We start from the raw sequence: 27,434 nt of genomic DNA on the forward strand, positions 1-27,434 counted from the left end.
CACTGCCTATTTTAAAATATATAGGTGAGTGTTTACCACCTGCCCTCGTAATAATGTATATTTTTGCGTGACCCAAGCAAATTTATTTAGGCTTTTTGAAAATCTTAGGAAAACATTGTAGGGTTTGATGCAGCAGTTACTTTTGTAGATAGAAAAGGAAATAATCTAAAAGCAGGGCTGTAAACAGAACAGTCTGAGGATTATAAACAACCAGAGGCGACATAAGATACAGTCAGGTCTGATTTAAATTAAGAAGCATGGCATTAAAGTGGATGTATAAGGAAAAAATAACCACAAAAACTATAATGATTACAAAGCATTTCTAGACAGGCGGTATTGGGTACTGAATAAAAAGGCTGAGAACCATAAAGAGCAAATCGTAAGCCACACGTACAATCTCAAAAGAGTCAGACGGAAAAAGCGCAAGTAAGTTTAACAGTTTCCTCGCGGTTAGCGCCATCTAGTGGAGCTACAAAAATGTTTTCAGCCTTTTCAACCTCCCCCGACTAAAACATCCCCAACACAGCTCGTACGGGGGTTTAAAAAAGACGGGATGTGTCGACAGGTAAAAGTAGGCTGCTACTTTCAATGAAAGGTCAAAGATATTAATTGGGAATACTTAAGTGTAGCTTACCTGTCGAAAAGAAAGTTTGTTGTGTGGTAAGCCCTCCATCAAATTCCTCCCTCTGTACACTTGTTTTACGTGTTTACTTCTTGTCTGCCGATGTATGTTTTGGTGTAGTTTTCGAAATTAGCTCGCGCTTCTGTAACGGAATCCACATTTTTTGAACACCTGCGGGCTCAGCCTGTTACTGTAGCCACGCCCCGAACTTTAGCTATTGGTTCCGCGAATACAAATAGTTTGACAGGCAGGTAGGACATGCCACAGACGCGCGCGCGTATATATATGTATATATATATATATATATATGAAATAATAATTATTTAATAGGACTGTATCTTAAATTATATTTATTCGTATTTTAGGAAAATAATAATTATAATAATAAAATAAATATAATAATAATTGTTGAAATATTCTTGATTGTTCAAAAAAGAGACACACGTCATTTTGAGCAGGCCTATTTAAAATAAATTAAGCTTTAATAAACAATTATGTATGTTTGTACTACTGGCTTTAACACTGTTTACCACATTTTCAATAGTGTTTGAAACAACAAATACTTCTGTTTTTCTAATGTAAATAAATAAGCAATATCATATTAACTGATGGTTAAGTTAATTCATTTTCTGGAACTCTGGAAATCTGGATTTTCATCTAATTGCATATTATAAAACATTTCATTTCGTCTATTGTTTTTTAACATCAGTCATTTTCTTCACAACTTTACATATCCTTTGCAAAGTGTGAAAGACGTTCTAAAACTTCTAAATTCCAAAACTAGCATTTTGTGTTTTTAGTTCTGCCCTGAGAAAGCTGCTTAACATATATTTACATATATTCCATAAAACTAAGTTTAATAAAACATCCTTCAAAATGAAAACTCCCTTTAAAGCTCCATTGCTTTAAAAGAACCAATACTGTCGATAAAAGCTTGCAGACATCACGCCTGTGTTTCCAAGCATTTCAAAGTGTTTTTAAAACCTCTCAAGTTTTCACTTCTTCAGTCATGAGGGTATATTTCTTGCAACCATTCCTCCATAACAAACTTTTTTCCATCGAAGTGTGAAAAGTAGCGCTCTAGGGTAGGAATGTCCGGCTGTAGCACAAAACGGGCACAAACACTGATTAAAATGCAATCTAAACAGCCTTAAAGGGTCAGTTCACCCCAAAATGAAACTTCTGTCATTAATTGCTCACCCTCATGTCGTTCCGAAACCATAAGACTGTCTGACATTTTAGAGAGCATCACAACGCATACGTACGCTTTCCCCTAAGCATAATCAACACTTATTACGCAGGTTACATTAATGGATCACCGATTTCAACAAAAATATCTTAATTTGTGTCCTGAATGAGGGATGAATGAAGGTTGTATGGGTTTGGAATGAGATATGGGTAAGCAATTAATGACAGAATTTTCATTTTGGTAAAGTAACCCTTTAAGAGAAAGCAAATGTCAAAAGAAGGAAGTAAAAGTATACGATTTCTCTGCACCTGAAAGCCTTGAAAGAGCTTGACGTTATACTGGGGGATGTATCCAATCAGTATTGATGAAGGATCAGGTCCACTGAACATAATTCTGTAATGAGGAGTGTCCTTGGCTTTCTCCAGCTACACACAAACACGCTGTTTCAGGTCAGAACATATACACTCTTAAAACTAAACGGTCTATAAATTATTTTAATGCTAAGAAAGGGCTTCTCGTACGACCCGATCACTGAAAGGTTCTTCGGGGAGCCCAAAACTTATTCTCATCGCTTTGAATATCCACTTTTGAAACCTTTGTTTTTAAGAATGATTAATATCAAATGAAAACAGCGTTCGTGTATTTTACAAACCTCTGAGTCTGAGTATTTCTTTCTCTTGAGCCACTCTGGTGGGGCTCTGAGTCCTGCATCCCATCCCATGATCACCCCCACCATATGATTCTGTGTCTCCATCACTACTTGACCTACACGGTGCAGCACATATGCCGGCCTGGGGCTTCGCACTTCCTTTGACACTGATAACATGTAAATTAATAATCACGATCTGTTACAACACACATTGACATCTCAGACAAAGCAGGTTTTAACAGCAGATCTAAACGACTGCTGTGAGATATTTCAAAGGCATTACCTGCAAAGTATCCGTGCTCGTTTTCATGCATCATCAGCTCAATCGCGAGCACTTCTTCCAGAGTTTGGTGCTCCTCTTCCTCTCCGAAGGACCTGTCATGTGACGTGACATCCCACCTCAGCAGCAGTGAATTAGAATTCTTTTAAAAATAAATTAGCATCGACTTACGGTAGTTTGGGAATCCAGGTATTTAGCCAGTCAACCCAAGCAGCTGTGTTCAAGTAGGATTTTCTTACGGAGTCCCATGTGTCAAGGATTCTGAAAGATGCAATGGGGCACTTCAAGCAGTGATATTATACAGTGTCACGTGTTATCATTTTTGTAATGTTTTAAAATACACAATAAACTATTGGAAACATGTAACGTTGTACTTTAGAAAAACAGTACCAGTAAACAAAATGGACATGTTTACCATGATCTTTGAAAAAAAAGAAAAGAAACTTCTTGTCTAGACAAATACACATTATTAGCTATGTAGCAGTCATATTTGAAAACATTTAATTACAGTAAAATGCCCACTAAACCTCGCAAACTCGAGTCAAAAGTGCTGACTTTAGGCTAAATTTTTATCAAAAAGTTTATCAAAAGATTTTTTACCAGTCTTAATGCTCACAAGTGCTGCGTAAAAGTACTTTAAAATTAATACGAAACAATTTTAAAACGTACCTAATTAATTACTGGGATGCAAAAGCTAAATTATCATCATTCATTTCTCCAGTCTTTAGTGTCACATGCATCATTCTACATTTTATTACCATCAACGTCGAAAACAGTTTTGTGTGCTGATACATTTTTACCGCGTCCTCTGATGAACATGAAGCTAAACAGAAATGAAATGCCTGTCACTTTTGATTAACGTATTGCTTTAATTTAAACGCATCGGTAAACCAAATGCTTTATTTAAAAGTCTCACTGATCCCTTTGACCCATTCTAAGCTTTCGTGAGTAAGAGAGGATAAAAAAGTCACGAGTGTGTTTACCTCTGAGTGGCCATGTGCCGTTGTGTCTCAGTGCCGCTTGTCCATTTGGAGATGAGATACTGCGCAGGTAGAGCTGATAACAGGAGCGTCAGCTGCACGATCACACCCGACGTGATTTGAGGCATCACTGCCTGGGTATTTAATATGACAAAAAAATTCACATCAGCAAATTACTGTAGTTACTGCTGTATTTTAAAAAGTTTAAATAAACTAAATATGCAAAATAGCTAGCTATACACTATATTGATTCTTCCGTATTCTTAAAAAAATCGCTGTTAAATGTATCTTACCTTAAACGAGATATTCAATGAAACAGAAATCTCTATAGTCAGAGACTATTTTTAACTTGGCAACAGGAAGAGCTCAACGAAACTCTCGGTTTGTTATGCGTTCTGTAAAGCATTGACTTGAAAACTGAATATGATATTTACATGCGGGTGGTTTCGGTTTGACACCTGCTTCTTTTTCCCCCTTATTTTTTGTTTTTGTTTGTCATGTTTGCCCAGTTCAAAGACCCAAACTTCCTCATCCGCCTGCTGGAGCAGACAATTGCTCTCGAGGACTACACGAACTGTTCCTCCCGAACTGGCCAACGACTCCGCCATACCGGACTGCTCTCTGAACATTATTAGACAGCGCGCGTCCAATAGCGGCGGCCCACGAGAAGAGGTGTGCGCGCGTCTCGCGCCGCCACGTCAGGAACGGATGCAGCGTGCGCATGTTTGCTTTATTCTGTTACAGTTTTTTAAAAAATTTATATCCGTTTTATAAGCCACATATCCTGAATCAAAATCACTAATTCTAAGAGCTATGTGCTCATGCACTCATATACACCTCTGGTATATTATGTAGTTGCTAAATGTTATTATAGTTTATATTTCCTATATATGCATGCACACACATATACATAGCACATAGTTACGGGTAGTTGGAATAGTAGTTAGCATGAGAGGTTTATCTTCATTGTTAGGTTTGTTGTTGTTTTTTTTTTTTTTTTTGCATTTTTGCTCACACCACAGAACATATTGATACGTCAACTACCCCCACACACACACACACACATATAAATGTATGCTTGTACATTTTCGTAACGATAAAAACGAGTGGTTTATTGAACATGCATTTCCAACTAATGTACAAAAGAGGGTGCTGTTCTCCATGAAATGGTTTATCGTCAACAATTCAAAGGTTTTTAGACGTTAACCTGACCCTCATAATTACATTTAGTGTATGTTTAATAATTTTAGCAAATGACATATAATATCAATTTACATGTAAGGTACCAATAACTGCGATTAGAAGAGCGAAATGTCCAATTTTTCATAATTGCAAATTCTCAACTGAAAAGTATGTCATTTTAAAGATTTTATTTTGATTACAATGTTTAAGGCCTGGAAAAAATAAAATAAAATCACAATTTGAATTTTCCCTGATACATCTAGGTTTCCCTTGGAAAAGAAAAACAGCCAAAAAACATGTAAAACAAAACAAACAAACAAAAAAACAAGACAGTATGTGGAAACACAAATGTTTATTTCCTTAAAATATCAGTATGAACTAATGTGACAGCAGTACACCCTACACACACATTCTATTTAACGTCTTTATTTACACTTTTTCCTTTATATAAAAGTATACAAACTAACATAGAAAGACCTCTCAGTCTGAGGATATAAGACCGGAGAGGGGAAAAAAGACCCTGACCCCACAAACATGACTGTACCTTCAGATTTAAAAGACCAGAGAATATACTAACATGCATCCATCTTTGATCTCCGCTCTAAAACCTGTCAATTAGTCCGTGAGATGTCACTTCCTGTGCAGTATGGTGGTAATAGAGGGGTCGTGAGTCAGATATAATACAGTTTTCATGTAGCAACAGATTAGAAACACCAGCTCAATAAAACATGGGGCTCGTACACACAGAAATGGACATCACATACACTCGAGAGTCTCAGGCATGCGTCAACTGCATATAAAACAGTCACATATGTTCCCATCAAACAACCGCACACTCATTCAAAGGCTTTGGTTCATCAAACCAGTTTTAAAGCTATGGGCTGGATTAGCTCTATCGTAATGGATGACCCAGACCACAACTACTGAAAGTACGCAAAAACCTACAAAATCACATGGCGACAAACCAGACTTGAATGTGATCCGGCTCTCTTATAAAAGAGACTACGCTGCATATGTGAGTCCGGACTTTAAAATGGGATACGATACCTTAATTCTTTAGTTTTACATCACACAGACACACACACACACACACACACACACACAAAAAAGTCAAGGCACATTCAAAACACAGAATACGACATGCACACTGCCTCTTGTGTGATTCGCTGCCCTGAAGCCGAGTCGATGCATCAGAACGGGAAATATCAAACACAGTGTTTCAATGTGATCGGGCAAAAACAAAGTCCTCTCTGCTAATGAAACGAGCAGTTCCACAGTAATTCAATGAGTTCAGCTAATACAGAGAAAGAGGCCTGCTCTCTGGGCTAGATGAAACTACAGGGAGAGTGTAGAGATGGTGAGGCAATGAATCGCCGATTAATAACTATATTAATAACTCTGTCAATAGTGGTTTGAAGGAGCATCAAAGTGTGGCATCAAAAGCACTTGAACATATGAGAAATGCCATAAATATATGAATGTCATTGCATTAAGCATCAGAATATTGGACTGAGGCGCTTTAGAACAAAGCAAATATCTAAAAAAAAAGCTAAATATTTCACATTTGTTGAGGTTTTAAACTAATAAAGATAGGTATATTAGGTTTAAAAAAAATTATTCAATCATGATTTTTTATGATAATGAATTTCAGGTCATTATAATTTATTTATTTATTTACTTCTTTATTTTTTTTAAAGAAATTAACACTTTAATTCAGCAAAGACGATTTAAATTGAAAAAGTTTCAGAAAAGAAACGTGTAATGTTACAAAAGAACCATTTGGAATAAATGCTGTTTATTTGAATTTCTATTCCTCAAACAGTCCTGAAAAAGTTCGTCACGTATCAAAATTATATCAGCATTAAGCAGCATAACTGTTTTGAACGTTGATAGTTAAGAGAAATGTTTCTTAAAATACCAATCAGAATGACACTGAAGACTGGAGTAATGGCTGCTGAAAATTAAGCTATTATTATTAATAAAGCTATTAATATTCTAAATTAATATATTACATTTTAAAATATATTTTTAAAGAAAGAAATCACTGATTATATATTAAATATATTAACACATAAAAAATACTTTAAATTGTAATAACAACAATAAAAATAATGCACTGTATTTCTAATCAAATAAAAAGCCTCATTGAGCAAATCAAAGTCAAATCAGTTTAAAATGCAAATATTATTTGCATTAATTTGCAATAATGTTTAGATAATTGACATAGAAAACGTTAATTACCAATTATTATACATTAATAATTATTCATCATTACTTAATTGCATAATTAGTTTCCAAATTAACATTAAATTGTCAGCCATATTCTCAAAAACGGCAACAGAAAGTCAAGTGTGTTCTGTGAAAATCCCTACCATCATTTATCTGCAGAGGCCACCTGCTTTGCTATTTCACCCTCTAATGCAATGACATTCAGACATTTTTTTTTTTTTATGTCCAAACACTTCTTGTGGCCACTTTATTTTTAAGTCTTGGTTCTAGTTAGGGATCACAGTGCATTTTGGGAGCCTGACAAAACAGGCATGGAGTGATGAAGTCACTACTATTACACACCTCGACAACTGCATGAACTCAACGTGCACACACACACACACACACACACACACGCACACAGTGGTCATGGGTAGATATGCTGCTTACTAATCTTTATCCCAGCAACAGATCAATAACACGTTTGTACTGGATGAATCAATGCGCTGAAGCATCAAACACACTCTCTCACACAAACTGGGGAGTACAAAGGAGCCAAAATGTATTGAATGTATGAAAAGGCACAAGGTATTGCTAATTATATAAAAACATGCGTGAATTACCACTGCCACTGATCTCGACTCGCAGAGAAAGACGTTAAAAAGACAACACGCGATTTATGAGGTCCTTCTCTGCACTCCACTACAGCTTTTCACCCACTTACACAATGATCTGTTAAAAATAGATTTTTTTTAACAAGTGTTTGATTTGTTGCCCTTAGCAACAACAGTGTAAAAACAATGCATAAAATTAACAGTTTAAAGAAATGAGACAGAGTAAAAGCTCAAGTTATACCACACTCACACACACTCAAACGTCCTCAAATAAGTGCTTTCTTGAGAGATGAAATCAGGTATTTGGATTCATAAGACTGTATAGGTACCTTTCTTCACTGGCATTCAAATAGTGCATATGAAAATCAGTATTTAACTGCATTTGTGATTTTCTGTGGAAGAAAATGTATAAGGTGGGGGGATTCAAAGGGCCGTGACTCTTGAAGTCACCAAAAGAGTCAAAGATTCAAAATGTGAGAATCGATTTAGAGAGTCAGAATGAAAGATTCAGATAATCATGACAGTCTGATAGCAGCAGGAATGGTTCCCCCTCCCCAATGGGGTGAGGATAAGGGGTTGTGTCGCATAGGACATGCAAAGTTGGCATTGTTACCAGCCGATAAGGTTGGCTTTGGCCTTCTCTGTGAGCTTACGGACTCTCCCTTTGCTTGACGTGCCGAAAGTAATAGAGGCATCCTCAAACAAAAGCTGTCTTTGCTCTTCCTCAGAGTCTTCTTCGTTATAGAAAGCTGTCCTTCGGCCTTGGTTACGTGTTCTCATCTGCCCTTTCGAGCTCCCATCCTCTCCCATATAAATGTCAGGCTCTTCCCTTTGGGCAGGGCCTGGCGTAGGGGGCGTGGTTTCTTCGTTTCCACGGCGACTGCTCCTTCTGAGAGCTTTGGGGCTTGAAGGAGCCGGGGTATCCGGCATCCGGATAACTCGGGGTCTACCTCGTGGTTTGGGACACTCTGGAGTCACTACCCCTGAATCTGAAAGACTACTGTCCTGGGCTGTAGAAGATGCCCCGCCCTCATCACCAGTAGACAGAAGCTCCTCCTCATGGGAGGAGCTTCTTCGGAGAGACTCCAACTCTTTTTTGCTTTTCCTCCCTCTCTTTTTTCCAGAGGCCTGGGGCAGTGGGGGCGGCAGTACCGCTACTGGCGTCCGTATTTGTGCGTCTAATCTGGGTCGGCCCCGGCCTCTTCGTACCACTCCCAGAGTCACTTGACTATGACCATTCAAATGCAAACTATTTTGAGGAGAAGAGTTGTGATCAACTGGACCTAAGAAAGAATAAAAAATACAAGTTAGATATGAAACATTCACATATATGCATTCAACAGATTTGTAAATAGCACGTGTGCTCCCTAAATAGCTATGTGTGCTAACCAATGACAACCCATGGAAAGGTCAATGGATTACATAGACTTTACATATCTGTTATTCTACACGTCACATCAATTTTACTAAACTTAAACCTGACAAATGTTATTAAGCTTTTAGCTGTAAATAAGTGTGTAAAACTCCAATTGCATTTTATCACATTCTAAATTCTAAAGATTTTTACAACATCGCTCCATAAAAAAACAAACATTATAACATATAATATGTAATATATATATATATATTATTTCTGTCAAATGATTCATTATAACTAATTGCTTGCAAAATAAATTTGCATAATACATGTGTGTTCCATGTATATTTAATATGCATATATAGATACACATACAATGTATATTTTAAAAATATTTACATGTATTTATATTATAACAAATTAGCATTTAATATACAAACATATGCATACATACCTAATGTCAACAAAAACTTTTATTTTGGATGTGATTAATCGTTTGACAGCACTAACACACACACACACACATGTATATATATATATATATATATAATATATATAATTAATTATAAAAATTATATATTATTACAAAAAAGTTACAATTATTTCAGAATGTTGAAATCTGCAGAAGTATTCTCAGTTCAAGTTAAAATGTTTTACCACATTTAAGAAATATTTACAGCTTGTGCTCAACATTAGTGCAGAACAAATATATAATAATAATAATAATAATAATAATAATAATAATAATAAACACGTTGGAAATCAAAACGTTCAAAACATTACAAAAGATTAAATCTTCAAAAGCAAATTTCAGGGAGGAAAAAAAGTACTCCGAGTTCAGTTTAACAATTTACCATTCAATGATTTCCCCCAAATCAATGCAGAAAATAAAAGTAAAAAGTAAACCAATTCAGAAAAAAAATGTACTTTGCAGAAGTAATTTTAACATGCTACAATTTGAACTGTTGAAATAAGCAAAATTACACAGATTTTCCACAAAACCAGTGTAAAAAAAAGTTTTATATTAATTTAGGGAAAAGTTTTAATGAGCAGAAAAAAGTGACTGATTTATTTGAGCCTACAGCAACTGATGATTTCAAGGAAATATTCAAAAATAACGTCAGCTTTTCACAACATTTATCATGTTACTCACCTGGTGTGAGTTTTACAGGTGTCCGAAGTTTCCTGCGAGACTCTCTAGCCCCGCCTTCATTTGTGTGGGAAACTGCAGAGCTCTCAGTTTCCCTGGAGGTTCCAATAGAGTGAGAGTTCTGTGTGCGCAGGACTCTAGCGGAGGGCTCTGCTGTCTTACTGTGGCTGGGTGGAGGTGTAGGAGCTGACTGTGCTGAAGGTGCGTCTGTGAGTTGGGTTCCAAAGCGGGCCGAGCTTCGTGTCCGACCGGGGACAACAGGAGGCTCAGCCTTGCCGTTGACCTGTGGAGGTGTTTGCCGTAAAGAAGGAGCTCGGGAAGGTCCAGCAGGAGTGGGCGGAGCTGCATTGTCCGATCGGGGAGGAGCACGAGACGAAACCCGCCGCTTCCTTTCTGGACTGCAAATCAGAAAAGAAGAAAATGTGCAGGCAACAATTAGAAACAGCGACCAATTCTAGAACATAATATCCTGCAGCGACCAATCAGATGCTGCTTGTACCTAGAGGCGGAGCTTGAAGGTGAAGAGCTCCTCCTCCTCTTCACAGACTGTCTGGTCAAGCGCTCCGTGTGCAGCCGCTGACGGGTGAATCGCTCACTGTGCAGACTTTGAGCAGCTTTAAAATCGGTCAGGATGGAACTGATATGCTCTTCAAACAAAGCGGACAATCGCAGACTCATGCTGTAGATCTGCATACAAAAAACCACATGTATTAAATAAACTAGAACTATGAACCGGATTGGCTATAGCGTTACAGCATGTCGATAATGGACATAATCTCATACCCTGGACTTTTTGCTGGGTGTATAGGCTTTGGAGTTGCTAAAGATGAGACGAACATCTTTACAAAGATCCATAGGAGTGTCATACTCTCCTTCTAACAGCCGGTTCAAAACAGTCCCAAAGTCCATAGGAGTGTCCACAATGTCCAAGTAGTCCTGAGAGAGGTATTTTTGATGAACAGGGCATATAAATAGACAGTGCACTGCAAAAAAATATTTCCTTAGTCAGTATTTTTGTTTTGTTTTCCAATACAAATACCCACACATCCTTTAGATAAGATTTACACTACCTGTGAAAAGGTGGGGGTCTCTTACCAAAGCTGCATTTATTTAAAAAAAGTGATTTCATTTTTTATTTTACACAATTTAATTGATTGCCATAATAACAAAATTAACATTTTAGCAGGCATAACTACTGTCTTCAGTACGACGTGATCCTTTGGAAATGATTCTAATATGCTGTCTTGGACCTTAAGAAAAATGTCTTATTAGTATCAAGGCTAAGAATGTCCTTAATTAATTTAAAGCATCTTTACTGTAAAAAAAAACAACAAACTAAACCAAACCTAAAGGTAGGACAATATATCATAAGTTTATTTTTCCTACCGACTTTGAATTTACGTTTATATTTGTTTTTCTGGCTTGTATTTTAAAAAACTATTTGACAATCATCTAGTCACCACTTTATCTTGTTTCAAGCATATTTACTGGAAAACAAGACAAAACATTAATTAAAAAAAGATTTCTGCAGTCTGTGTGCGTGTGTGTTTGTGTGTGTATGCTGTGTAGTAGACACTGTTGCAGTTATGCTAATCCAATGAAAAATTAGCAGAAAATATATACTCTGTCATGAGTTTTTGTTTGTTCAAAAGTAATAAATATTCATATGTCAACAAACAGCAGGTGGTCTGAGGCTTAGACTACAGCATCCCTCAAAATCCCTTCTTGAAGCTACCGGTATAAGCTACAGTTCTGTGTGTATGTGTTTTCTACATGTGTCTTTGTGTTACCGGATACTCCTCCAGATCCACAGGCTGTCTGAAAGGCTCTGAATCTTCACACTGAAAGATGAGCTCCAGCAGCTCTCTGCAGCGGCCCTTCCAGCTCTGAGGGTCTGATGATGGTTTACTGCGCAGACTCCTCAGAATAGGCTGCTGCTGCTGCCTCTGAAACAGATACACGCTTGCAATTAACCAGATGTAAACAATCAAGCTATTAACCAGATATATGATTAAGTCTTATCTTTCTGGCCTTGATTAAACCGTGTAATATGACTTAAAGTTACCTTCTTATTGCGGCTAGATGTACAAGGTGCCTCATGTTCTTCATCCTCATCTTCATCCTAGGTTGGGAAAAATGTGTCAAAGGTGTCAGTTCATGATTCCCAAGTGCTTGCGAGGCAGCAAAAGTGCATTGTTGTAGGAACTGAAATAATGTTAAATCGCACATGAGTGGTTTAAGAGTGTGTGTTTCAATGACACTTACATCGCTTGAATCTGAGAAAGCAGTTTTCTTCATACTGTTATACAGTGGAATAATATCTGTTGAGCTTTGGTCCCTAAAGAACACAGACATAGAGATGTATGGCTTTAAACTAAATGCTAAAGATGCACTGAAATAAACATTTTGTCTAATAAGCCAATAATAATGTAATGTTTTTGACATTAACTAATAGTAATGGACAATATTGAAATGTATAGCATTTTATCTAAATAAATAAATAAATACCAACAATAAAAAAAATATTATAACAATGTATGTCAATAATGGATATTAATATTGAGATTTGCAAAATATTGAATTTAAGAGTATTAAATAAATGTAATATTAGTGATAATAAGACTATGGCAAAAAGCCAAATAAAAGTAAATATATAAAATATTATCATGCATAATTTAATATAGAATATAGGGTGATACCGATAAATTAAAATCATACTATGCATTCAAATATAACACCACTGGTTCAGTTTTATTTGTGATTGACTTACTTGATAAATTGTAGAATGAGGTCAGATACGAATTTGGCAGTTTTGACAATGAACGCGCCTGGTTCATTGAAGGTTTGAGCGTTGTGTTCGATGTAGCGTACCTCCCACATCAACGACGACATTCGCCTGACAAAATCAAGCAAATAACAGATGCATATACAATTTAATATAATCTACATTAGAAGGAATACACTGATTTTTAGAATGCATCAGGAGTTTACATCTGTATTTGTATTTAACTGTCATGTCCATTAACTCTGTGCTGACCTATAGAAACGGTTCTGTAGTCTTTGTCGGATGGTGCTCAGATCTGTGACGTAAGCAACTACGGTGCAATATGTTGGATATGCCTGCAAGTCCACTGGCAGTTCAAATGGTGCAGCCACATCTGGAGGAAAGAAAGAACCACTGTTATATTCCATCCATTTCAGACTCAACCGTAGTAAGAATTTAGGGATGTGATAAGGTCATACCCAAAGTGCAAAGCTGGTCAATGCCCCTGATGATGCGCTCACACTCTTCATCACGTGTGCGAGAGCCCCACTCTCCATCTAGGGGCTTGTACAATAAGGCTTTCTGCTCTTCTCTAGTTAGAGGCACGCTCAGACCTAACTCGTCAGGAAATGCTGCTGCAGACAGACGGAGAAAATGAGATGGAGGAAAACAAGAGAGACAATCACAACTCCGTTTGGATTACTGATTAAAACAATACCAGCTGGACATTAGAAGAGTTGATATTCTCAATCTGATGGTTGCTGTGACGACTACCGCGCGTGTGTGTGTGTGTGTGTGTGTGTGTGTGTGTGTGTGTGTGTGTGTGTGTGTGTGTGTGTGTGTGTGTGTGTGTGTGTGTGTGTGTGTGTGTGTGTGTGTGTGTGTGCAGGTTTTGGGGGACCAAATGTCACCATAAGGACAGTAAAACCTGAAATCTGTAAAATTTTAAGAGAACTTGCCAAGAGTTCCCAAAAGGAAATCATCACTTTATACACAGTCTATTATGTTTTAATGAAGATGAAAAAAAGCTCACAAAGCCAATAACCTAAAGAACTGCACTCAAAGTTTCATCAGAGCTGAAAACATTTTTAAATATGGGCGTGTGGTACTCTATATGAAATCAAAGCAGTGTTATATTTCTCAACATGTGCTTAAGTGCTTTCTTTTATTAGTGCTGTGAAAATGAATGTGTTATAAGATTAATTAAACATTTAACGTCATTCAATTTAACACAGTTAATGCATTTATCTAACATGATCTTACAGCAGCTTCTGTTTTGAGAGATTTCTGCACACTAGATCCTTTAATACAAAATGTAATGAACCCAGTTTGGGATCATTAAGATGAAATACACCTTGCATGCTCACCAAGCCTGCATTTATTTGATCAAACCCAGTAAAATAGGTTTGAGATGTACACACACATTTTTTTAAATTCTATCAAAGTATCAACAGCATTTATTGAAAAAGATTTTTTTGTTACAATGTTAAAGTAAAATTGTAAAAGTCACTTTTGAACATTTTAACATATCCTTGCTTTTGTTTGATTTGCTTTTATAATGACGTTGCACATAGAATCTCTATATATTTAGACATGCAGACATTTGTACATAGAAATAGAACAATTCTATATTAATTAAATAGACAAATCAAAGTTGTTTTATAATGCTAACAGCTGTGGTGATTGTGATTATCATACCTTCATTGGGAATTTCCTCCATGTCCCATGGGCTCATCTTTTCTGTATCTCCATTATCCCAGCTGCATCACACAATAAAACAAAACTGTCAATATAATGTCACCTACCATTAAAACAACAAAAAAATTGCAACACCACACTAAGGTCAGTATAGATTCATTTCTAAACCTCCAAATAAACCTTTTAAATTCGATATTGAAGAAAAAGTAAAGTTACAAAGCAATTAAAGCCAGAAAGACTTGTGGATTGTAAACTGGCTATTTGTTATGTGGTTAAAACAACATACAATAGAGATTAATGTAGAACTAACGGTTTGTGCTGTTTGTGGTCTCATGGCTTCACGCCTTGTTAGAACACAATGTAACAGTAATTGAATTGCTCTATAACATGTGTAGAGATGTGTAGATGGACACAGAGAACTGACCAGACGTTGTAGCACTGGAACAGAGAGTCCGGATATTCAGCCTGATAAGGCTCCTGACTCTCAATCGTACCAAACCACCAGGCATCATCTATCACTGCCCGGAAACGATCACCTGACAAAATAAATCCATCTCAAATCAGATACAATTACACACACTCGTCAACTCTGGATCAGAAACAAGCAGTCAGAAAGCAACAAATTAAGTAAATAAAATGCTGATAATACAATTCAAACAGACCATTACATATACGTTAGTTGTATAGGCATTCTACTCATAGAATATCTCTTCTACTACAATAAAAATTTTTATAAAAAATAGTGACAGATAAACAGAACGACAAGCTTTTTAAACATTTTTTTGAAATAGCAACGTTATTTCAGGTAAAAAGGAGTGTGTGCAATCACATCTGTTCAGTATCTAAGAAAATAATTTGAACATTTAGAAATTTTAGTCAACATTTTTGGTAGATTTAATTTTTTTAGAACATAAAATACAAGCTGTGCAATACTTGCAAAAATGTAGTACTTTGCTAGATTTTGAGCTAGATTTTTATAAAAATCTCTCCTTTTCATAATTTCGAACATCACTGTGCGTCACTGACCTATTTAAACCTGTGAAAAATAAATATCTGTGCGGAAATGCACTCAATTCACACACAAACCTATCATCCAGTTCCTCTGTCTTGCATTATCAAACTGCTGCCGAAGTACCAGGAAGTCAATGACATCAGGCATGTCGTGGTATCTAAGACCGCAACAGAAATGTGAGTCACAGGTTAAAAGCCACTCAGAGAAGATCATGGTGAATAAGTCACTGTGACTCATGCAGATGGTACTCACTTCATAGAGAAAGAGCCGCCCGTCAGTTTGCCGGTGTCTGGATCCAGGAAGGCCAGCTTCAGACAGCACAGAGTAGGCAAACCCACCTCATACTTAATGCCCACTATCTTCAACAGCTCCTGCTCCTTTAGACACACAATCACAAACCGTTCCCTATGCTTTATCACGTGCATAAAAATGCTGTGAGGTTAAAGTTCATTTCACTGAAGACTTACCCTGAGCTCTAACTTTTGCCAGGGCTGTTTTTTAGGATTTATACTGAAGATCTTGTTTTTTTTGGCCATCTCCACATAAGCTTCATGGCCTTGACGGAAATAATACACCTGTTTACAAACATAACAAGCAGCTTAGTGTTATGAGTATATTTCCAAACAGCACATAAATAATAATATTACACATTTTAATGTGCTTTAGCACCTCGTCGCCCATTTGTGGGGTGAAAGGGCATCTCCGTGGCATGGTGTCAGTGATCCAGGCGGAGGGCAGCCATTCCTCTAATGTCAAACCCTGGTTCTGCAGTTCAGGTATTCTCTAAACATATAAACACACACGCACACATATATTTTATATATGTTTTGTGTGTGTGTGTGTGTGTGTGTGTGTGTGTGTGTGTGTGTTTATATGTTCAGAGGACAGTATTTATATTACACACATACAGCATGTTCAGAGTAACTTAAAAACCACACACAAATCTGAAAGTGAACTGAGACTGTCAATTAAATTAACCTTATGTCATAGGGGTTATTCTTTATTTTAATTAAATTATTAAAAAAAGACTTCAGTCTTAAATGTAGACGTTTTAGATCCATGATGATCTCATCAAGAAATTTAAAATTTTAACTTAAATTACACATAAATTAGTATATTTTTGATGATATTGATGATATTTTTACTCAAATAAAAAGACTCTGCTATGGCATAATTTCCACCACAACAAAATATGTGCCATCAATAAACTTTTAAAAGTTTGTGCACTTGGTTACCAAGGAGACAACAGCATCAGAGAAGAACTTGAGATGGGGGGGCTCAAGGTTTTTCCACAGAAAATGTGTTTAATGTAATTTCCAGTAAAGATAATTGTAAAGTAATTGTAAAACTATCAAGAAAGTGTGAAAATATTCAATTGTGTGTATTTGGGATGCATCAAATGCTAGCTATGAAATGAGCTACGGCAAGAAAAATGAATGTCATTTCATTCCAAAAATGTATAAAATATCACTTTCAGCTTGAATGAAGCTACGGTGCAAATGGCATTAATTCATGATTGACTATTGTCAATGGACAAATTCAAGAAGCCAGTGAGCTTGAGGAGCATGTTTTTAGGGAGGAGTCCACAGTTGAAACCACACACTAAGGACCACTGACCTTCCGTTTCTCCTTTGGCTTTTTCTTCTTTGGTAGTGCTCCATCTTTGTCCTGCTTTTCTTTCCTCCTCTCCTTTTTGGAGTCTTTTTTCTTCTCTACATCTTCTTCTGAGCTGCTGGCATTCTTCTTCTTTTTCTTCACGCTGGTCTTCTTGGGCGGTTCTAGGTTTATTCCAGCATCTGCTGTCCAGTCCGAGTAATCGCTGGAGTAATCGCTGTAATTATAAACAAATCCAGCATATACGTCTTGTTCTGGCTGTCGTATGTGCATACAAGATATATGGCAGTATATCATATGAAGTTTGAGAGTAATGAACATTCACCTGGAGCTGCTGTTATCATCAGGCCAGGGTTCTTTTTCCTCTCTTTCCTCATCTGATGATTCTCTGCTCGGAGGTCTTGCTTCGGGTTCTCCCTAAAAAACAACAGATACAATGAGACCAAAGATTACCAAAAAAAATCGATTTTAAAGGGTAAATTTAGTTTTCAAACGTATACAACAAGTCTGTTGTCACTACTCCAAAAAAAATCAATTTTTTAGTTCAGCATTTTTGACTGGCTATACTTCAGCTTGTGTTTACTTTTTCTGGATTTTATTTTTGATTGTTAAATTTAATTTTATTCATCAAAAAGCATTTCGAATTAATTAAAATCATTCAACTTACAATATTTAACAGCAATTTCTGTTAAAGCTTAATGGAAAATACATTATAGGCCCTATGAAATGTTTTCTTATTTTTTTCAAATTTAAGATTATTTTTAACTAATTCTGTTTTCCATAAATTTTCTGAATTCCATTTGAATGGTTTTATTAAAGCATCTTAAAAGCATTATCATTCTGTTTAAGTCAGAAGTAGGGCTTTTCTTTTTAAAAATTATGATTTGGTGTTAGAAGGCATTTGCACTGCAGTTGACACTGTGAATCTGTTATAACGTGTGCTATAGATTGAGAAACCTGCTATGGATGCCACATTAACACTGTGAATGGAACACTCACGCTTCTAACAAAGATTTTAACACTACAGATGGAACAATAACACTTTAGACACAAAGGCAATAAAAATACAATCATCACAATAAACTAAACATTATCAGTTTTAAATGTTTAAAATTCGATATGAATTTGAAATTGATCCTATGTACTTTCATAATACACATTCTAACACCGCGTTCTAACATGACAATGCAATCTTGAGTTTTAGCCAACTAGCCGCAGCTGATGTTGAGTGTAGTGAGCCTCCAGAGAGCTGGCTTAAAGACGCTTTTGATTAGCTGTGCTACATCGGTTTGTTGCTTTGTGTGGTGGACGCCTCAAATTTCTTGTCACGCTCCCATGTTTTTACAACAGGGTAAGATGCTTTTTCATTTAGCAAGGATGCTTTAAAAAGATCAAAATTGACAATAAAGATTTTCACACTGCTGGGTTTTTTTTTCAGAACTTCATATCTTCCCAATGCAAAACTTTCAAATGGTAGTGTAAGTTCATTAAATGGGCAGTTACACTGACTTTACTTTTCCCTAAAGGGACATCTTTTGACAGTACCTCAGAGGCACTGTGCTCTTCCTCGTTGGGTTCACTCTGACGGCTTGTTTCCTCCACGGCCAATCGTGTATGGTAGTTATGTTGGTTCCCCTGGTGACGGCGCCCCTCCTCCATAGAATTTTCTATAGCATGCTGATATGAGAAACGCACACATTCATTTGCATGCTAAACAGCAACTAAAGCAACGTTTAGCTGGATGTAAAAATTAAGTGGTTAATGAAGCTGCACACAAACAGTACATTTCATCCCAATCAATCAGTAAGTCTGACAAGTTCATCCAGATTTGTATGCATTTTAATATTGGCGATCATATATGATAAAATTACCCGGTTTTCTCTGTGGTACTGGCTGTGTACGCTGCGCCTCCTCCTTTCTGACCTGTAGATGTTGATTTCCTCTTCTCCTTTAGCGGCACGCCAAATCTCCTGCTTACTGCATTTACAAACAGACACAAAAAACAGACACTTACACTGCATTACACTGTAAGAAACAATAGTAAGAGGACATTAGACGGTCTTGTTTGAGTTGCAGGTGTCTATAAAAATATTAAATAAAAACAGATATACAGATGTTCATTTTACTTCATAGGGTTTGTTTGTTAACATTTTTTTAATTAAAATAAAATAAAAGCCTTATTTGAAATGTTTTACCAAGCTATAGCTGGTGATAGTTCAGGAACGAGGACCCTTCGACTCCATGCCACCAGGTCTCTCTCGGTGGCGATCTCACTGCGTGGAGCGTTACTGTGCATCTGCCGAACACCTTCGATCTGTCCACTGCGTCTCAGACCCACGTTAGGGGGAGAAGAGACCTCTGTGGGAGAACTGACAGATCCTAGACACAAAACAGACATGCAACCAGCATCAACACTACTGTTAACAGTATTACAGTCACCCCCCACTGGTTTATACACATTATCTGATTACAACTTTATATATTCTTTGTAAAGTCGCTTTGGAAAACAATAAAAAAATCTAAACAAATTGTTTTAACTGTAGACTGCTGGACGCATGTGTCATTGTTTTTTTAACTGCATTGTTCTATTGTTTTTGTTTTTTGCAATACAAAGCAACGATTTTTATTCACCATTTAAACACTTTTGCTATTTTTTTTCCCATTTACTTGAATAATTGATATGTGCTTTTTGCTATTTTAAATCGGCCCTATTCAGTGTTATTGTAACTAAGACTAGAGCTAATAAAAATGTAAACTGAAATAAAGCTTACAATGAAAAAAAATACACAAAAAGCACCATATATAAATAATACCAATATAATTTGTAACTATTGTTTTGTGATAATGATTACATTTAAAATGATTACATAATGAATTATAGTATTACCTCATAATGAAAATTTTAAATAAGTCACTTAATAAATGTTCAAAATAATCTGGCATCAAGAATTATTACATTTGACTGCTGATTGGTATCAAACATTTTAGTATTATTTCACTATACTTTAATAAATGTATGCATTACCTCTGCTGGCTCTGATGTCAGACCCCAATCTCTGGTCCTGCTCTTGCTGTAGCCTCTGGATCATACTATCAAGAGGACTAGAGCCTTCTGCAGCCTGCTGACTAACCACCTGATTCAGCCCTGAGTGAAGAAATAAGAAACGAACACAGAGACATTTATGTTCAGTGAAAGCTTGCAGGTGTATGTTTGCATAAACAAATGGCCAATAATTACTATAAGTTATAAAAACCAAAGGGACCAAGAAGACACTCTGTTTTGCTTTTCTTACCTGATGATGTGAGCCCCATCTGGGGTATGAGCTGTTCCTCTCTGCAGTTCTCTCTGCCAGGAACGAGTCTCTGGTAGCGTGGAGGGTGAGGATTCCCGTCCACATCCACCAAGAATGGTGGGGGCATGAGGTGAGGTGCCTGCTGGGTTTGTTCGTCCAGCACAAAGTTATGGGCATCACGGATAAGCGGCCGATAATCAGTGTGGAAGAACATCTGATCTGCTATCTAGAGAACAGATTAATAGATACGTTCACAACAAATACATATATACTAACCGAGTAAGATAAATAGGGCCGTTCAAAACACAGAATCTTATTATTCTTTTATTACTTCTGCCACAGAGGCACTACTTATTAGTTATTAGTTTTCAATTATTGACTGATTTAAACATTTTTTTTTAAATACTCACATCTTCCAGTATTGAATGTTTATTTGTGCAAGCTCATTACACCATTTTTTATATTTAGATTACCATTTCTGCCATCTAACACTAAAAAAAAATTGTAAAACGATAATTTAATAACACTATTAAATATAATCTATAAAATAAAATCTAGCAAATGTCACAATGAACATTAATTTTAGGCTGTGCATTGTAACGTTGTGATGCCAAAATGTACTTAAAGCACTTCAAATTTAGCACTTTTATGCATTACAACAAAATAAAGAATATCTCATCACTGTCCATTTATCAGTTTTCCATATATTGTTTACTTTATCTATTGCAATTGTTAACTAATATTACAATTTTAAAATATGAAATAAAGCTGAAATAAAATAGAAATATTAAAATTAAATGTTAAAATATTACAAATATTATATAAATTAACTCTAATACATAAGGTTACGTTGAAGTAGTAAAATGTAAATGAAATGTAAAAAAAAAAAAACTGAATTAAAAATAAATACAAATATTAAAAAGCTCTTAAAAATGACTAAAGCATATAACAAAATAGCTAAACTTAAAATGAATTAGGCGTGCAATGTGATAAGGTCATGTGACGATAAGCTATTCAAAGCAAAATGCAGCAAATAGTATACTAATATTGACATCAGCATTCAGTACCTTGTCATATCTGCTGCTAGAACCAAAGCCAAAGATGAGCAGGTGACCATGGGAGTCCGTGCAAGCAAAGTGCTGCCCATCTGGAGAACACTTACAGTCAAAGACCGCACCATGGCCCTGACCCTCGATCTAAACATATACACACACACATACGTAGAGGCACAATAAATACAAATAAATCAATAGATTTGCATAGATTTGTTTTAGTCAACCACGTGATGCAACCTGATTAAATAAAAATAGTGTAGCCATTTAGTTTACCATGTTAAAGTAAGAGCGTATTTTGACTCCTCTTGCCAGATCCCAGACGATGGCGTTTCCATCGTGCCCAGCAGAGAAAAGCACTCTGGAATCAAATGGATGTGGCTCCAACACAAAAACCTCATCCTCATGGCCCTGTGGGTGAAAGCCATAACCACAGCATTGCTCATCAGATACTGCCTTCTTTTAGTCATTGTGTATAGATCTTTCTTACCATCAACTCTTACCATCAATACGTGAATAAGGTTCCCTGTGTACGAGTTCCACACTTTCAATGTCAAGTTGTTTGCAGCGGTGATGACTGTGTTGTCATTGCAATCCCAAGCCACCATAGTCACTTTTAGTTTGGTAACTTTGTCCTCTAAAGGTGGAGGGTTGTACTTGCTTAAAAGACAGAAGTAAGAAAAGAACTTTATATAAAATAGTCTGACATTTCTAACTTTATAGCTGGCCTACTTTTAAAGAGCAAGAGCAATGAGAGACAAACCAGTATACATCAAGACATATAAAACATGCATTCATGAGTGTAATTGTTGCTTACTGTAATTGTTTTTCTTTTTCATGTCTTATGGTTTGACTAGGACTGTCCAAGTTAACATGTTAACATGTAGATAACGCAGAATATGTTTTTGTTTCTAAGGACTAAATGGACCTTTATGCGAAAAAGAGCAACTGAAAACAAATATTTAACGAAAAACAGGTTTTTACTGTTTTTTGCAAGTTAAGAGGATAATTGGAATTCCAGATAGAATATGAATACATTGTTGTGATACTGTTAGTGGCTTTACAGGTTTCATTTCAGTCGCTCCTGTGTGGTCGAAATCGATTGCCCTCTTGGGGCTCCAAAGTAATTATGTTGCTAACGATCAATTGTTCAGCAAACAAAATGTAACAATAATGCACAATTAATCAAGCCATACCTTTGAACGGTGATTAAAATTTGTCTTACCCAGGTAGCTTAGTGGCCATGTCTAGGAGAATGCTTCGCCAGTCCTGCTGCTGCAGCTGCCATATCCGCGCTGTGCCGTCTCTACTGCCACTCACAAACCTGCACACGCATGTGTTTACGCTCAAAAATGTAATCTATACAAATACACACTCTGAGGCTTCAAGAAAAGGAGTTAATGAGGCACACTGATTAATCCACTAAAAGTGAAAACTTCATTGTTGTTTTAAAATGTTTATTAAAAATGTGGTACAACAATTATAAAGGAGTTCCACTTCAACCATTTTGAAATTGCTTATTAAATTACTTGAGTTAAATTAAGTTAACTCGATGATGAAGGTTTTTATTTACAGTGTTCTGAATGTGGCTCTTGTATTGTTCACTGTATATTACTCCATAAGGCAAAGTACGTGCTCACACAGCACAATTTTTATTTAATATTTTTCTTCAGATAGAGAACAATGATTTTTGCACTAAGAACCACTTTTAATTTAGTTATGACTATGACCCTTAAAATTATATGGTCTGTTTTTGTTACTGCGCCTTTAGGACCTCCATAAACACCAGCTTTGCATTTAAGTAAAAGCGTCATTATTGAGAAGGCGTAGTATTCATGTGTTAGCATTTACATGAACTCAGTGTTATGTATACTGCTCCATAAAACAATGTTTATTGAAGTACTGTATGTGAATTCAAAAGCAAAAAAACATGCACAAAAAAACAAACTTCTCGACTAATGTATCGTTTACAGTCACAATATCTTAAAAACATTGAGAAGTAAAATTATTAAATATTACATTAATAATACAATAATCAATAACGATAATTTGCCCTGTTTTTAAACTGCATTATGCTCACAAAATTGTGTAATATTTTTTTGTATTTAATATTTGTCTTAATATTTCTTAAGAAAATGTATCTAGGGATGTTTAGATATTTGTGTTGGAATAAAGGCACAAATAGTGATTAAGGCGATTATGAAACATATTTTTGAAACAGTGTAGTGCAATTTTACCATGTGAAAAATGGTAAACTGCATTAGGCTGTGACTTAATGCAATTTTTAAATGAGCTGATTAAGCGTGCAACAATGTAGATGTGAATTACTCTGAGGTAGCGTGCATCTATAAATGAGTCAGGAGTGTATTACTCGGTTAAATAAGACTGCGGATTGTCTGTTACTGTTTGTGTTTTACTCATTTGCGACATGGTTTTCTTTTTTTTTTTGACAGTACACTCTGCAGTTCTATTGATCGGTGAGGTTTATTCCCTTCTTATATATGTAACACTGGATGCTGTCTCCTTCGGTGCAAAGAATCTGTTCATGTGAACATCCATCTTTTTAATTCCTTAGGGACCTGTTACAGACCTCTCCATCTTATTACTCTCCTTCTCTCTCTTACTCCTCCTTTTCCCCTGCTTCTCCTCTGTCACACTCGCTATCCCCCCCTCCCCCAATGCAAAAACATTTGCTCATTAAAGTAGAGCGGGCGAGGAACATAAAAGAGCTTGCGGAGACTGAATAAAGAGCTGTTGTGTCACATGCCTGTTGTTTAAGTAGAAAGACATTTCATGCACTTGAATTCCTGTACGGCGTGTATCCGAAACGCATGTTTGTGTGTGTTGGGAACAAGGGTGTTTTTTCCTGCTGACAACATCAGCTTGTAATAATTATAAGAACCCCTAGGTTCCATTAATCCAACAAACCTGACATATAAACACACACACACACACACTCACACACTCTCTATCACACAATCGCACATGTACACAGATAAATGGAGCCAGTGTTGCTCACCGATCGCCACCATGGGAGAACTGGATGCTGTCGACTTTGTCCTGAGGAAAAAGATGAAGTCATTAAAAAACATGAGGGGAACCTCAAAATAATAATGAATTCCTGCAACAGTGAATCCAGTAAAGAGAATAGAAATGAGGTGCTTTAAAACAACACATCAATATACATACAATTGTAAAAATAATGAGAAGTTTTTTTAGGTCGATCTGTAATATATATATCAATCAATTTATACGTTATAAATTAATCAACCACACATTTCCTGTACTTAAACATAGCATTTAAAAATTTGCAATCATATATATAATTCACAATGAATCACTAAATAATGTAGAAACAACAAAAAGAAGTACTGTGAATAAAGGCAAGTATCACAAGATACCAAAACTAACACTGATACTGAAATCACTGATTTACATTTACATTTAAATACTTAAAAAAAAGTCACACACAAAATGCAAACAACAAACGAAACGCATGACATACAGTGTGAGACTCCAGCTCAGATATCTTCTCTGGTTGCCCATCTCCAAAGTAATAAACCCTAATGATGTGATCAGTGCTGCCTGTTGCGAGGAACATCCCACCTGAAATATTATCAAAGATCATTTAACACTACAAAAACTACATCATCATTATAACCAATAAAGCAGCATTAATGAGCCTACATCTAGAAAAAAAGCCAGCATTAACAAACGTTTTGTTTGTTTTCATGCGGGCACATTCTCACAAGTATAAGCAATAGTCACAATATTACGTTCATAAACAAGAAACTCAAATTGCTTAAATGAACTCAGAACATGTATTACCAAAGACGTGAAGAGGAAAGAAGCATAATCTGTTTCTTTCCTTGTGTAAGTGTGTATCTTGTGCGCGGGTCTATCTGGGTAAAAGCCAGCTGAGTGTTTCCTTTCTTCAGTAATGTGTATTTGAAGAGCTCCTGCAGTGCTAAACACTCTCTTTTTAAAAAGTCTGTGATATCTGTCTGACAACAGGATATTTATAGACTCACTTGCAGAAAAATGTTTAAGCCAAAACGATCCGCTGTCACTCTATAATCTGCTATCAGCTTTCAGAACAATGAAAACATAAGAATCACTTAATGTCACGTTTCTATGGGAGCACATGAATTCACGTAATCATGGGCATAAGTCTTAAATATCACGGCTGTCATTAATTAAGCCCCAAAATTAAGCGAATAATGGCAAACAAAAGTTGAATTAGATTCAGTATGGTTTCTTTTATTTCCATACTACTGACTTTAATTCTATCGCCGGCTTACAGTACATAGCAATCCATTTAATCAAATTTGTCAATCTGTCCAAGAAAGATTTAGGGGCCATTTACACAGGACCGTGCATTATGTTGACAGCCCTAATAAATATAGATTCTCTCACAAGATTTGTTTCATTTGCTATCACATATGATATATAAAATCTCAACCGTATCATATGACATATGATAAAGCAGTTATGCAGATACCAATGATAAACTCAAAAATGTTTTCTGTCCCATTTCTGAATACGTCAGGTTTTACTATAAGCTAAGTGTTGTAATAAAAGCATTTGTCACATGGGTTCCTGCGACAGGCTGTGAATGATAAAGTATAACTGATAAAACGGGAGCAGGTAGAGGTGAGAAAAGAGCTTCGACACTTCTGGCCTACCTGCACTAAAAGAGGAACAGATCATCTGCACGCCTGGTCTGGGTCGCTCGATGAATTTGCTGGGTCGCTGCCTATAAACACATATAAAGCACACAGAAAGAGTGACAGAATATATTTTCTTAGTGACCGTATTTAAAGGTGAAAGGTGTCGTTTCCGCATTACAATGGATTCAGAAAAAATAATAAATGAAAGATTAAAACACTGATGCATATATATTACATTGGTTCACAGAAAAGATTGTAAAAATGAAGGACACACACCCGAATTTGAGCGTGCGTGCGTCCCACTGCCAGAAACAGATGGTGCCGTCAGCTCCAGTTGAGGACAGGAACCTCTTACTGCCACTGCACAGAGGAGAAAACTACACACAGACGACACGGCATTACAACACAGCAAATGTTCCATGAGTGGGTGTGTGATTGTGCACGCCTATATACACTGAAAAACATACACTGTAAATTTAATCTGAAAGTATGAGGTCAGCCATGTTTTTTTTGAGAGAAAGAAAGAAAAGAGAGAGAGAAAGAGAGAAATGATATTTATTCAGCAATGATGCGTTAAATTGATCAAAAGTGAAAAGTAACAGTACAGATATTAATATCTTTTACGTATCTATAACGAATCTATAAAGAGCAAAACTGCTTTGTTTAGCATATCAGAACGATTTCTGACGGATGGCATGACACTTGAGCCCGGAGAAATGGCTGATTGAAATTCAGCTTACCGTAACATAAATTACATTTTAAAAATATATTAAAATTGAAAACAGTCAGTTTAACAATATTTCCCAATATTATTGTTTTTAATCGATTAAATAAATGTTACCTTGGTGAGCGTAAAATACTTTCTGTCTTTTTTTAAACTTTCTGACTACTAGTTTCATAGTCATTTTTGCAGTAGTTCTGCTGTTTATTATAATTACGTAACACTATATTTTGACATCACAGCGAACAGTTGTAGGAAGTGACTGTAAAGCAACATCAATGAGCTGTACACACAATAATTAGCCATGTCTGCATTACAATAATCTGCTGGCACTTAGGTTCCCAGCATAAACTGCAGATTGAATAAATTACGTTGTTGT

General features: G+C 36.1%; 2 protein-coding genes across 3 annotated transcripts in view; both read right to left on the reverse strand.

Moving 5' to 3' along the window:
* Window positions 1-1,081: 1,081 nt before the first annotated feature.
* Window positions 1,082-4,181, reverse strand: si:dkey-261l7.2. Its single transcript, XM_043224540.1, has 7 exons — window positions 4,014-4,181; window positions 3,724-3,854; window positions 2,912-3,001; window positions 2,744-2,835; window positions 2,464-2,627; window positions 2,120-2,236; window positions 1,082-1,721 (listed from the first exon to the last, which is right to left on the reverse strand). The coding sequence occupies exons 2-7, from the start codon at window positions 3,846-3,848 to the stop codon at window positions 1,626-1,628; spliced, it is 684 nt and encodes a 227-aa protein (XP_043080475.1). The 5' UTR covers window positions 3,849-3,854; window positions 4,014-4,181; the 3' UTR covers window positions 1,082-1,625.
* Window positions 4,182-6,921: 2,740 nt separating this feature from the next.
* LOC122328653 (pleckstrin homology domain interacting protein) overlaps window positions 6,922-27,434 on the reverse strand; it is a 30,879-nt gene continuing 10,366 nt past the window's right edge. The window contains exons 9-39 of one of the 2 annotated variants that reach the window (XM_043224464.1): window positions 26,611-26,711; window positions 26,350-26,420; window positions 25,170-25,270; window positions 24,684-24,724; window positions 22,890-22,988; window positions 22,168-22,324; window positions 21,941-22,075; window positions 21,680-21,808; window positions 20,613-20,838; window positions 20,345-20,464; window positions 19,515-19,698; window positions 19,191-19,296; window positions 18,865-18,996; window positions 17,645-17,736; window positions 17,323-17,536; window positions 16,375-16,488; window positions 16,173-16,280; window positions 15,958-16,082; window positions 15,780-15,862; window positions 15,118-15,229; window positions 14,694-14,755; window positions 13,475-13,627; window positions 13,269-13,389; window positions 13,002-13,127; window positions 12,497-12,569; window positions 12,297-12,353; window positions 12,022-12,177; window positions 11,015-11,167; window positions 10,731-10,918; window positions 10,235-10,629; window positions 6,922-9,007 (exon numbers count right to left, since the gene is read on the reverse strand). In XM_043224464.1, the coding sequence (XP_043080399.1) occupies window positions 8,334-9,007; window positions 10,235-10,629; window positions 10,731-10,918; window positions 11,015-11,167; window positions 12,022-12,177; window positions 12,297-12,353; window positions 12,497-12,569; window positions 13,002-13,127; window positions 13,269-13,389; window positions 13,475-13,627; window positions 14,694-14,755; window positions 15,118-15,229; window positions 15,780-15,862; window positions 15,958-16,082; window positions 16,173-16,280; window positions 16,375-16,488; window positions 17,323-17,536; window positions 17,645-17,736; window positions 18,865-18,996; window positions 19,191-19,296; window positions 19,515-19,698; window positions 20,345-20,464; window positions 20,613-20,838; window positions 21,680-21,808; window positions 21,941-22,075; window positions 22,168-22,324; window positions 22,890-22,988; window positions 24,684-24,724; window positions 25,170-25,270; window positions 26,350-26,420; window positions 26,611-26,711 (4,608 nt within the window). In that variant the 3' untranslated portion in view covers window positions 6,922-8,333. Of the gene's footprint in view, window positions 9,008-10,234; window positions 10,630-10,730; window positions 10,919-11,014; window positions 11,168-12,021; window positions 12,178-12,296; window positions 12,354-12,496; window positions 12,570-13,001; window positions 13,128-13,268; window positions 13,390-13,474; window positions 13,631-14,693; window positions 14,756-15,117; window positions 15,230-15,779; window positions 15,863-15,957; window positions 16,083-16,172; window positions 16,281-16,374; window positions 16,489-17,322; window positions 17,537-17,644; window positions 17,737-18,864; window positions 18,997-19,190; window positions 19,297-19,514; window positions 19,699-20,344; window positions 20,465-20,612; window positions 20,839-21,679; window positions 21,809-21,940; window positions 22,076-22,167; window positions 22,325-22,889; window positions 22,989-24,683; window positions 24,725-25,169; window positions 25,271-26,349; window positions 26,421-26,610; window positions 26,712-27,434 lie in introns of both variants that reach the window. The other variant, XM_043224463.1, reaches the window with a different exon arrangement.

The sequence above is a fragment of the Puntigrus tetrazona genome, chromosome 23, assembly GCF_018831695.1.
Source record: "Puntigrus tetrazona isolate hp1 chromosome 23, ASM1883169v1, whole genome shotgun sequence".
In the NCBI taxonomy this organism is placed as follows: domain Eukaryota; kingdom Metazoa; phylum Chordata; class Actinopteri; order Cypriniformes; family Cyprinidae; genus Puntigrus; species Puntigrus tetrazona.